Source organism: Calliphora vicina, chromosome 3 (assembly GCF_958450345.1).
Source record: "Calliphora vicina chromosome 3, idCalVici1.1, whole genome shotgun sequence".
NCBI lineage: Eukaryota > Metazoa > Arthropoda > Insecta > Diptera > Calliphoridae > Calliphora > Calliphora vicina.
In genome coordinates this window covers 68,212,933-68,226,673 of record NC_088782.1, presented here as the reverse complement: position 1 = coordinate 68,226,673, position 13,741 = coordinate 68,212,933, and the positions used below count along the sequence as shown (strand labels likewise).

The window sequence follows — 13,741 nt, the reverse complement described above, 5'->3', positions numbered from 1 at the left end:
GGACTATAAGTTTATTCTTCAAAAATTATCTACTCAACAAGCCCTTTCAGAATTATAGGGTCGCTATTCTGTTCAAATCAAAAAGTCTCAAATTGTTGGACAGTGTTATTATAAGACAATTATGAAAGTTCAAGTCATTTTTTGAGGGGGACCTTGTATGGGGACTAGGCACAAATGTTGCCCGATTTTCGCCATACTTTACAATTTATGCAAAATTTTATCAGGATTGCCGCATAATAAACATATTTATGACTCCTCAACCAGTATTCCGGGGAACATTTGTATGGGGGCTAGGTGAAATCGTAGACTGATATTGGCCATTTACAATACCTTATCAGTAGAGAGTATTTGTGAAATCGTGTTTTCAACGCAGATACATATGGACAGACATAACTAGATCGTCTTAGAATCATATGAGGACCCAGAATATATACACTAATACACCGCTTTGCGTCGGTAATTGGGCCTGGAGAAACGCGACGCAAAACGAAGCACGATTTTGCATACATTTGTATTGATTTTCATTTAATTGGTTCCTAGATTCATAATTTTTGCTGAAAAAATTGATTTTTCAATACAAACATTTTCATATTAACGACACAAATCGAAGTACTAACGACGCAACTTCGAAGTCATGCGACGCACACTGAAACAAAAACGATGCAAATCGAAGCACTAACGACGCAACTTCGAAGCCATGCAACGCAAACTGGAACAAAATCGACGCAAATTCGAAATCACAGAAATTTTAAAAGACGCAACTTCGAAACCGACGCAGAACGAAGCGACGCAAACCGGGGTATTAGTGTATACTAATGTGGGTCTCCGAGATATACTTTTTTGATGGTGGATATAAGAAGAAAAATTCCCGCGGTTCGCAGATTTTCGAAAATTTTTGCATGTCACTTCAGTTTTATGTCACGTGCGATATACCCTTATATCGCTCGATATTTTGAACAACAATGTTTCGAAAGAACTTATTATTTTTTTAAAATATGGTACCCTCTGAATGGAACATAAAGACAAAATTATTTTTCAGTTACTATTATTTTTGCAAAATCTAGGCATACAAATGTCACGTACTATGACATGGAAATGCCCATCATCTGTAAATATTAATGGATCATACAACCTTTAAAAATAAAATTTAGTTTTGCAGACTTTTTTTTAATTTTCCTTTGGTATTTGTTAAGAACCTATAATATTTACTGGGACATAAAAACCTTTGCTATTCGTTATTGACTTTTGATATTTGCTTTTTTACGTGTTGTTTTACTTAATATTTTTCGATTTTATTTTGCTACTTACTTAAGGGCATCATGATTTATCATTCCCAAAGCATTTACAGCCGCATCCCGTACATCAGCCACCTCACAACGTAACAGTGGAACCACCAGTTTGTATAGAGCCTGCGGTGATGCCATACCCAAAGCTGATTTATCACTTCGATCGGCATTTAATGAATCCGGTGATGAACTAGAAAAATAAATGTTGAAAGCATGAAACAGCGTTTACTCTTTAGTATTTAGTACACAAGATTCTAAAACAAAAAACATTATTTTATTTATTATAAACAAAACAAAAGGGAAACAATTTAACAGTTAAGTAACAAAATAATATAGATAATAATAAAAAGAAAAATTATCAACAAGAATGCAGCTTATTCATTTGTTCAAATAAAAATTTATGGTATCTTAGAGAAGAGAAATAAAAATACATAGAAGCCAATCAAGTTGGGGTTGGGGTAAGTAATTTAATAATATGTAATTAAGTTGCATTCTTTAAAGGTATTTAATTAAAAAGCATAGCATTCGTTCATTCATTCATTAACTTTTCTCTAAAGAAAACATTTCTTTTAAAATTATTTAAATAATAGGACGACGGACTATTTGTTTACAACTAAAAGAACTTAAACAAAAATTAAGCCTTACAGCCTGTTTTTTTAAATAAAATATTTGCTACATTCTAAAATTATTAAAGGAATTTTATTAGCCCCTGTCTATACTTGACAAATATGTATCATAACAATTAATGACGTTTGCTGTCAAGACAAAGTTGTCTGAGCAAAACCACTAACAATTTTATCATAACAATGCAATAATACTAATAAATGAAGACTATACCTGATAATTTTTTATCTTGACAAACATTTTGACGTTTATCATGATACAAAATTTATCAGGTATAAACAGGGGGTTAAAAATTTTAAACAAATTACAAAATCTTTGTAATTTATATTATAAAATCAGGCTGTTAATACATAAATACGATTACGTACTAAAGTATAAAAATAAATAACTACAACTAATTGACTTAAATAAAGAAAGATGCAGATTTTAATCATAAAACTACTTTAATTCTTGAGGCTGTGGAATGGAATAGTGGTGAGCAGCCATAGCCACCCGGGGTCCGAACATAATCGGTTATTTACCTGTAAAATACACACGATGAAGTTCATAATTATCAAAGCTTACAAAAGGCTTACAACAAAGAAATAGACTTTTGAATGGAACAGAATAGCGACCCTATAATTCTGAAAAGGCATGCTGTCCAGCTGGTCTATGTTTTTTTTTTACAGTGGGTCAAAGTTTAAATTTTTTGATCGAAGGCATCATGAGAAAAAATGAGAAAAACATATTGTAAGTTAATGTCTGAAAGAATTATTATTGTCAGAATTATATTGTGGAATGTTATGGGGATAATTTTTGTGGAAGATCCTCTCGTTAGGGGTCATTTAATGCTGTTTTCGAGAAAATCAAAAAAATCATTTCAAAAGGACATTTAAGGATTAAAATATTCTACGAAAATTTTTGCCGCAAAAATGGGGGTCACCAAAGATACCAAAGTTGTAAATAAAGATCTTTACGCTTAATTACACGCCACCACAGTCTCACATTTTTTAAAAAAATCTACAAAAATCCATGTATGGGCCGAATAAGCTGAAATTTAAAATAAAAATAGTCCTTGAAAAAATCTACAAAAAACTTGCATAAATATGTAAGTAATCTCTTTTAGTTCAAGAGATATTTAGGTTTATTTATTTAATTTTGCTTAATTTTTTTCCTTTTTTTGAATTTCAGAATATCAGCTATATTTGTGATAAAATTCCGAATAAAATATAAACAACTTGCTAACAGTTATCTCGTCCCTATAAAAAGTTACACGCATCCGAAAGAAATTTGTTTCTTTTATAGAAACAAATTTCTTCGGGACTATATATAATTTTTAAATGACCCGGAAGGAGAACTTAATGCAAAAGAGTGTAAAGTAAAATTTGGTTCACTTAATCGGGCACAAGCCCCCCCAGACCAATCAAAACATGGACAATTTAAAAAAAAATTTGATTATAAAATTATACAAACGCAAAGCAGATTTCCCCACAAGTTCTCTATTGGGTTTAAGTCCGGACTAGAAGCCGGCCAGCCCAACAGAGGAATGCTATGTTCATTAAACCAAGATTTCGATTGCTTAGAAACATGGATTGCAGCATTATCTTGTTGCAATATGCAATATTCATCCATAAATGAGAGAAGAGCATCTTCCAACAGTTCGTTATAAATCGCACTATTCATTTTTGTCAAACCATAACACTGCCACCACCGAAATTACGTTTTGACATCCGAACATCGTTTGATCTCAAATCGTGCCAATAGCATGAGTCAGGACCGTCTAAATTAAATTTTTTTTCGTCAGAGAAAATTACTTTTTTCTACTCCATTGCGAATTTTAGACGATTTTCTTTATGGTGCTTTTTTAGCATTGGTTTACATTTCGGCTTTTTCCATTTTATGTTTTCATCGTTTCGTAAAATGTGTGCAACGTGTTTGGAAGTCACTGGAAAATTCAGTTTATTCTTTATTTGTGTGGAATTCAATTTGTTGCGGGTTGCTTCTTGTTTTATTAGATTAAGTTGTCTTCTTGTTAGTTTTGTATTTCCCTTTGTAGGTTTGCGAACACCATAATTTTGACCTTTCTTCAAGAAATTTCGCACCACACTTTCCAAACGATCGATTTTACGTCCAATTTCTCTATTGGAACATCCTTGGCCGTGAAAAAATTTAATTTGAATCTTTTCTTGATCGGACAAAAAAGTTCCCTGGGCATCATTAAAAGTGATGAAATTTATTGATTCAAATAGAAAAAGTTGCAGTAAATTCAGATGTTACTATTAGAAACGTAACTTTGGTTGAAAAAAAACTAAAATTGATAATATTTAATTTTTGGTAACTTTTTTAAAAACAAATTTCACGTCTGCGTTTTTACTAATCTTCCACTTAAAATAGCACCAAGAACATTTGATCGCATAATTAAGGCAAACAACAAGAATAAGAAAAAAAACTTGTTTACTTTCAAAAAGTACCGTTAAGTTGTCTCTCATTAAAAAAGTTAAATTAAGTGCGTTTATAGGAATATGCACCAGTGTATAAGTCAATATGTTACTTAAATACGTGCAAAGTTTGTTTGCTATCATACGGTAAATAACGTCACAGTGGGCACTTTTCTAAAAAAAACTCAGTTTTTGGAACACATTTTCCCGTTTTATGAATTTTGGTATTTAAAAACAAATTTTGTAACTTTTTATGGGGACGAAATAACGTTTAAGGTATTTATAGACGGCAATACTGAGTATTAATATTTGTCAAAAACTCAAATATCATAATACAATTTCATCGTCTAAACGAAATTTGTTTTAGATTTTCAAAAAATACAAATGATTTTTATTGAAAATTTGTTTAAAACAATTCAAAAGCTTTTTATTTTCATATGTATCGGGTATGTATTTATAAAAACAAATAAGGCAAATAAAAATGTCAAGAAAATATGAAATAAAAATAAAATTTTCAGAAAAATATCAATCGACAAAGAAATAAAATATGTGTATCATATAAACAATAAATGTTTTTTCGAAACGATTTTTTTAAATACAGACTGATTTCAATAATATTTTAAAAGTGTTAATACTCAGTATTGCCGTCTATAAATACCTTTAGCAAGTTGTTTTTATTAGGAATTTTATCACAAATATAGAAGATGTTTAAAAAAAATCAACCCTCCGTATATGAAAAAAACGAAAAATAATCGAGCAAAATAAAAAAAATAAATAACCCTAAATATTTTTTGAACTAAGAGAGAGATTACTTACATATGTATGCTTGTTTTTTTGTTTTGTAGATCTTCTCAAGGACTATTTATATTTAAAATTTCAGCTCATTCGGATCATAAATGGATTTTTGGCGATTTTTTTTTTAAATGTGAAACCCAAAGTGGCGTGTAATTTTGCAAATTAAGCGTAAAGAACGGATTTCTCGAAACTGTTTTCCTGTAACATGTTACTGTTTAACATGTACAGTTTGGTCTTCAATTTAACCATGATTCGACTTACAATTGAACAGCATGCAAATTGCACCTCATAGTGACCCATGATGGTCTGCGTTATTTGAAATCTTGAATTCTTAAATTCTTCTCTCCTTTTACTTCTCCAACTTTTATCTATATCTTCTCTTGCTAACTTTACTCTCACTCATGCTACAGATTTAGCCTATCTTTCTTCTTTCCATTATCTTCTATTTCCTCAAGTACCACAAAGGGAACAATGCTCTGTGGTTCCAAATCAAAATCTAGGTGGACAAAATTATGAAAATCAGTATCTTCAGAATTAGGAAAAACGAAGTTTTTTCGGAAGCTGACAATCTGTTCTCCTCCAATATAAATGGGTTTTTCAATTGGACATTTCGTTTTCTCGACAGAAGCGCCAGAAGTTCAAACAATTTTGAATCATATTTTCGTTAATTTTTTTTAATATTTTACTGCTTTACTAAATTACATATATCTCAATTGTTTTACCATATAGAAATTCATACTTCAAAACATAGATAAACATTGAGATAGGCTTTTATTAAGTGTATATCTTATATTTATGGGCTTATCCATTTTCCTGTTATAGTCCATTAAACTTGGGTCCCAAATATACTGACATTTTTTTTTCTAAGAATGCTATATAGTTTGCCAAAAGAAAAAGACCGTCGAAGCCCGTCCAATCATTTAAAGAAACTTCTGGGGAATGTCTTTGTAAAAAAATTGCAGCCGCCAGCACCTGCCGAAATACTTTGTTTTTAATTTTTCGGAATGGAATTTTTAGAAATATATTTTTTTTATTATTGATTTTTATATATCTAGACCCTAATGTAACTTGAAATATAGTAAATACAGATCTTTTTAAAAGTTTAGTTTTAGAAACACATGAAAACGTATTTTACCCTACTGTAACTTAAAAAAAATTTATGTTGATCTTTTAAACATTTTTTTTTGGAATCGGAGACACCAATTCTATATAAAAAGAGCGCCAAATAATTTTGTCCACCTAGATTTTGATTTGGAACCACAGTGCAATGAAAGGTTTTGGACGGCTACTTAACCTAACCTAACAAATAATCAATTCTTGCAGAATATTGCATTTTATTATCAAAATTCATGCTCGGTTAAGTATAAAATCAAAATAAAACAAGATCAGACTCAATACTTAATACTTTATTTAATGAAATATTAAATAAATAAGATAGATGTACCCAGCACAAATTTTGTGAATTTTTGTAATGACAACTAGTTATTTCATGCATTCTTGTGTAATGAGTGGTGGTTACCCAGCACATTATTTTATTTACTAGAATAAGTACTTATTTTTATACAGGCTGGTAATGAACTTTTGCATTTAGCACAGCTATCTAGTGTGTTTGACTGGAAAACGGGAGGTTAGTGGTTCGCCACCAGTCAAAGTCATTAATTTGTTTGTTCATATCATATTTATTTATATGTTGATGTTAAAACTATTGTTAACTTACAATAAAATAACTCGTACATGGAGCAGTGCGTTAGCAGCTTGACTATCAAACACAAGCAAATAATGTGACTGTTCGATTCCCACACAAGGCAATATTTTTTGTGTTTTTTTTTAGCTACATATTCTTGTTGTGAATTTACTACTTATTTCTCAACTGATTGTAAGTACATTTGTAAGCTTGACCCATGATTTTTTTAAAAATCTCGAACAAAGATAAGTAGTGTTTCAGTCAAATAATAAGTAGTTATGTCTTGGCTCCAATATTACTTGCTGGCTTACTAAGTAAGTAACGTTTTTGCTGGGTACATCTTAAAATTTTGAATCAATAAGAAATTTGCTAGATTAACCGTAAAGAAGTTACTGAAGTAAGTTAACAAAAAAAATCTTAAAAACTTAAAGGTTTTTTTTCTATTTTTTTACCTAATTGTAAGACTCATATGACTAGCTTTTAATATTGTAATAGTTAAGTTTTAATTGATGTAATATTTTAAGTTAAATCTCAAAATATATAGATACTAAATTTAATAATTACACAGGTCAACAGCAAAAAAAAAAAGACTTGACTAACCACTATATAGATTTTATGCATCATGGCTACCTAAGTACAAAAATTATATTATTATTAAAAAAAATGTTAAGTAAAATTATAAATTTTGTTAAATATTTCCGATTAATTAAAATAAACTTAGAAAAATTGAGATTTACATAATCTTTAATCCATGAAAAATTTTGTGAAAATGAGCGAATTCACTTAATTGTGAATAAATTTGAAAATAATCCATCGATTTTTATGATCGATATCTTATTTTGTTCCTATTACTATTTACGATAAATCCATAAATCTGAACAATTTCTGCCGTTTTCGATTTTTCATGATTTTTTAAAAAAAAAAAATTTGGCTATTTTCACGCAAAATATATATTTTTTTGCTTCAATTTGTTATTATAACTCCGAAACTACTGAGTCGATCGAAACGCAATGTATATTTGAAAATTTGTATATAGCATGGGGAAAATGTTTTTAAAATTCAATCAATCGAAAGAAGAACATTAACTAATCAATTTTATGTATATCAAACAATAAACAAAAATTTTGTGAAAATGAGCGAATTCACTTAATTGTGAATAAATTCGAAAATAATCCATAGATTTTTATGATAGATATCTCATTTTGTTGCAATTATATGTGGCTTTGCAATAAAGCAATAAATCCGAACAATTTCTGCCGGTTTTTATTTTTCATGATTTTTTTAAAACAAAAAAATTTGCTATTTTCATGCAAAAAATATATTCTTTCCTTCAATTTGTTATTATAACTCCGAAACTACTGAGTCGATCGAAACGCAATATATATACAGTGCAACTTCGACAGTTCGGACATGCGCCAGTCCGGTCACTCCAATAATTCGGACGCTTATATTTTTCGGACAATTTAAAATTTTTGCCTCTAGAATGTTTCTTTATGCAAGAACAAAAATTAAATGCCGTTGTTTTACCGTTTTAACCTCGAATGTTTTGTTGTTCACACTTTGATTCACATTTTGCACTGTCATTACTTCAGTTTCCGTTCTTTCCCTCGTAAGCGTGTTTGTCTAATTTCGCAAACATAAAACACATTAACTTCAAAGTAATAGTGGATATTTTACAAAAGTCTTGATTCGAAAAAAAAAATAATTAGAAGATAAAAAAAATGTATTCCGTATACCTATAATGTGGACCCGTTAACATTTGAACCAAAATAATGTATTGAAATTTTTATATTCAGTCCAATTATGAATAAAAAATCCGCGGGAGTTTTTTCCCTTTTCCCATTTTTGCTATTCAAATTCAATAAAAATGGGAGAAGGGAAAAACTCCAGCGGATTTTTTATTCATAATTGGACTGAATATAAAAATTTCTTTTAGGAAATAGAAAAGTTATGAAATAAGCAGAAAATCAGGATTAGAGCAATTTTGGTTTTTGAATAAATATATATGCACCAAAAGAGTAGATTCATGTTTTAATTCACTCAGATTATTTCAAGAATTTTCACTGCTATAGTCCGGACAACTCGATAATCCGACCGAGCCTAAAACTATATGTGTCCGGATTGTCGAAGTTGCACTGTATGAAAATTTGTAAATAGAATGGAGAAATTTTTTTCAAAATTCAATCAATCGAAAGAAGAACATTAACTACTCAATTTTATGTATATCACACAAAAAAACTAAAATTTTGTGAAAATGAGCGAATTCACTTAATTGTGAATAAGTTCGAAAAGAATCAATCGATTTTTATGATCGATATCTTAGTTTGATCCAATTACATGTGGCTTTGCGATAAATCCATAAATCTGAAAAATGTCTGCCATTTTCGATTTTTAATGATTTTTTAAAACAAAAAAATTAGCTATTTTCATGTAAAAAATATATTTTTTTGCTTCAATTTGTTATTATAACTCTGAAACTACTGAGCCGATTAAAAAGCAATATATATGAGAAAATTTGTACATAGCATGGTGAAAATGTTTTAAAAATTCAGTCATTCAAAATAAGAACATTCACCCTTATCGTGGTTGGCGTAAACGTCATACGCCTACGACAGTTTCGTACTAGATTAAAGAAACAGTTTGCATTTTATCCTTAATCTAGTACGAAACAGTCGTAGGCGTAAGACGTTTACCGCAACCACGATAAGGGTGATTATCTCCTCAATTTTATGTATATCAAAAATTTTGTGAAAATGAGCGAAGTCACTTAATTGTGAATAAATTGGAAAAGAATCAATCGATTTTAATAACCGATATCTCATTTTCTTCCTATTGCATGTGGCTTTGCGATAAAGCCACAAATCTGAACAATTTCTTCCATTTTCGATTTTTCACGATTTTTTTTTAAACAAAAATAACTATTTTCACGTAAAAAATATATTTTTTGCTTCAATTTTGTATTATAACTCCGAAACTACTGAGCCGATTAAAACGCAATATATAAACGGATTAAAGATTGTGTAATTTTAAATTTTTCTAAGTTTATTTTAATAATACATATCGAGCTAACCCTTTTAGAGTTATCATTAATTATGTAAAGAAACGCCAAACAAATTTTTTTAAAAAAAACCTCTCCACAGAATTTAAAATTTGGTTCATATTTGTACTACTGGAACCACAATACATCAAAATTGTGTAGTAGTTTAAAAAGCCTCTAAAATTTTTTCGATTTTGTTGCCCTGTGTTATTAATGATTGATGATAGTAATAAAGGAAAAAAATGTCAATAGATGGCCGGCCAAATCGGTAGTTAACATTTAGCAAAATCTATAAAAGATGCTGTTAGTTATTATTAAGACATTATTTCAGATTACGTTTGAAAGGTTGGTTGGCTGGCGGACTTGAGCGACTATCATTATTAGTAGCGTTATTAACAAATAATAATTTACATATTTTGTTTCTCTATTACGCTTTAATTAAGATGAAACTGATTGTTTGCATTTTGCCGCTGTTTTGTGGCATGGCTTTGGCCCAATTTGGTGGTTTCGTTGGTTTTGGCGATACTATTGCCGACACTTTTCAGAGTGGCATCAATGCTATTGCGGATCAAGTAAAAGATGTGCCCTTGTTAGATAATGTCAACAATTTTGCTGATTTTGCTGTAAGTTACAATTCAATTCAATTTCATAAAATTAAGTAAATTCTTTCCAGCAACAAGCTGGAAAAACTTATGCCTCCGCTGCTGAGCAGACATTGCGTGAAGGTGTTTTCAATGCCAACAAAAAATTGGTCGATGCCAACAATCTAGCTTATGCCGCTGGCGAGGCAACTTTCGAATTAGCGATCAATGCTTTTGCTGATGTCACCAATGCCGAATTCCTTAAAAATTTCCTTGGTAATCGTAAATCCAGTGCGGGCGAGTAAGTTTTTCAACAATAAAACTTTAAACCATGTATTTATTTCAAATTTCTATCTTTTATTAGAAATTTTGCCAAGCAATATCGCCGAAAGGCCGCTGTACAAAATAAAGTCGTACCAGACGCTTTCGATTGGCGTGAAAAGGGTGGTGTTACTCCTGTGAAATTCCAAGGTGAATGCGGTTCTTGTTGGTCTTTTGCTGTTACTGGCGCCATTGAAGGTCATGTCTTCCGCAAGACTGGCAAACTCATCGATCTCTCCGAACAGAATCTAGTGGATTGTGGTAAAAAAGAATACGGTTTGGATGGTTGTGATGGTGGTTTCCAAGAATATGCTTTTGAATTCGTCACCACCCAAAAAGGCATTGCTAACGGTGAAAAGTATCCTTATGTGGCTAATAAAAAAACATGCTCGTATAAGGACAACCTCAAAGCTGCTGGGATTACCGGGTTTGCCGTCATCGAACCCAAGGATGAAGAGACCATGAAGAAAGTTATTGCTACTTTGGGCCCTCTCGCCTGCTCTATTAATGGTCCTCAGTCTTTGAAATTATACGATAAAGGTATTTTCAACGATAAAGAGTGCAACAAGGGCGAACCTAATCACTCTATTTTGGTGGTGGGCTATGGCAGTGAAAATGGTCAGGACTACTGGATCGTCAAGAATTCTTGGAGCCAGGTTTGGGGTGAGGATGGCTACTTCCGTTTGCCAAGAGGCAAAAACTATTGTTTTATTGCCAGTGAATGCAGTTATCCTATTGTTTAAATGAAAATCTTAACAATTCACTTTAAGCTTTGTACATGTTAATAATAAATTTGAATGATTTTCTTATGTAAATTTTGTAATCTTAATTAAAATTCAGAAAGTTACTCTTTCCTTTGATTTTACGAATTTGTTGCAGTTATTTGTATTTATCGCAAAGCATTATGTGAAACCCAATTTTGCTAATTAAGCGTAAAACGCTTTATTTACAACTTTGGTATAAATTTGAAATTTTCTAATAAAACTGAAATTTTCCAGCAAACATTTTCGTAGACTATTTTAATCCTTAAATATCCTTTTTGATTTTCTCGAAAAAAGAGTGAAATTGACCCCTAAAGAAAGGAGCTAGCGGGTTAAGATCTTCCACAAAAATTAATCCCATAAAATGCCACAATATAACTCTAACAACAAGAATTCTCTCAGACAACTGAATGTTACAGTAGAAACAATCAGTGTAAAGAGAGATATTTTAGAAATTTTCTTTTTGACTGCACTGTTTTTGGCAGATCAGATGTTTTCCTGTAACATGTTACTGTTAAACATGTTCAGTTTAGTCTATAACAGAAGAAACAAAATCCAAAAAATTTTAGAGGCTTTTTAAACCACTACACAATTTTGATGTATTGTGGTTTCAGTAGTACAAATATGGTCCAAATTTTAAATTCTATGGAAATGTTTTTTTTTTAATTGTCAATTTATTAGAAGTTTCCCCACATAATTTATGATAACTCAAAAAGGGTTACTCCGATATTATTAAAATAAACTTAGAAAAGTTTAAATTTACATAACCTTTAATCCGTTTATATATTGCTTTTTAATCGGCTCAGTAGTTTTGGAGTTATAATAACAAATTGAAGCAAAAAATATATTTTTTAGGTGAAAATAGCTAATTTTTGTGTTTTAAAAAATTCATGAAAAATCGAAAACGGCAGAAATTGTTTAGATTTATTACTTTATCGCAAACACATATATAATAGCAATAAAATGAGATATCGATCATAGAAATCGTTGGATTATTTTCGAATTCATTCACAATTAAGTGAATTGGCTCATTTTCACAAAATTTTAGTTTTTTGTTAGAATACATAAAATTGAGTAGTTAATGTTCTTCTATAAATTGATTGAATTTTGAAAACATTTTCCCCATGCTATGTAAAAATTTTCACATATATAATGCGTTTCAATCGGTTCAGTAGTTTTGGAGTTATAATAACAAATTGAATCAAAAAATATATTTTTTTCGTGAAAATAGAAAATTTTTTTGTTTTCAAAAAATCATGAAAAATCGAAAACAACAGAAATTGTTCAAATTTATTACTTTATTACAAAGCTACATGTAATAGGAACAAAATGAGATATCTATCATAAAAATCTATGGATTATTTTTTTATTCACAATTAAGTGAATTCACTCATTTTCACAAAATTGTATGTGCTTACAAGCGTGTACTTTGAGTGTAAATTTTACATGTGTTTTGTTATTGTAACAAAAATTTTAACAAAAACAAAACACATGTAAACATGTACACTCAAAGCACTTAATTGTAAATAAGTTTGAAATTCATAATTAAATTCATCGGTACCGTGCGATGATTACAAATTTTTTTGTTGCCCGAAATGGAAGAGCTGGACTTGGCTGGTATTTGTTTTCAAAAAGACGGTGCCACATGCCACACGGCACTCGAAACAATAGTCCAATTTAGAGGCGAGTTCAGTGAACAGTTTATTTCACATTTGGGGCCGATCAATTGGCCGCCTACATCGTGGGATTTAACGCCGCGGCGCGCCGTTAGACTATTTTTTTGTGGTTATGGATCATATCTAAAGGTGTACCAATGACGAGCACAAGGTAACTTGAATATACTACTACTGTAAACATGTTGTGGGATATACAGAGAACCTCAAAAGTGAGTAAACACCACAAATTATTAAATTTTTTTTTAAGATAATGAAAATCCTAAAATCTATCCATCGATTATAATTTTAAAGTTTCGGTTTGTTGGAGATTGGGCTGAATAATAGATACGGTTCTGAAATAAAAAGATTTAAGTCAGACTATAATGATTTTCATGATCTTAAAAAACTCAAAAAATTCACTGATGTTTACTCACTCTTGAGGCTCTCTGTATATCTCGGATCATTACCGATCATAATATATGCATAGTGGAGCAGAATCGATTTTTTTTTTTGGAAATTAATGTGGTCATTTTGGTAATAGCAAAAGCTGATATAAAACAACAATTTAGATAATAGATAA

At 30.3% G+C, this 13,741-nt stretch overlaps 2 protein-coding genes across 7 annotated transcripts in view; one reads left to right on the top strand and one right to left on the bottom strand.

Moving 5' to 3' along the window:
• Positions 1 to 13,741, bottom strand: part of fry (Protein furry) — a 293,867-nt gene that overhangs the window by 170,123 nt on the left and 110,003 nt on the right. For all 6 annotated transcript variants that reach the window (XM_065503200.1, XM_065503203.1, XM_065503202.1 and 3 more), the window contains one exon: positions 1,309 to 1,476. In XM_065503200.1, coding sequence (XP_065359272.1) covers positions 1,309 to 1,476 — 168 coding nt within the window. The remainder of the gene's footprint in view (positions 1 to 1,308; positions 1,477 to 13,741) is intronic.
• On the top strand, positions 10,287 to 11,531 carry LOC135954346 (procathepsin L-like). Its single transcript, XM_065504486.1, has 3 exons — positions 10,287 to 10,466; positions 10,517 to 10,725; positions 10,789 to 11,531. The coding sequence occupies exons 1-3, from the start codon at positions 10,287 to 10,289 to the stop codon at positions 11,486 to 11,488; spliced, it is 1,089 nt and encodes a 362-aa protein (XP_065360558.1). The 3' UTR covers positions 11,489 to 11,531.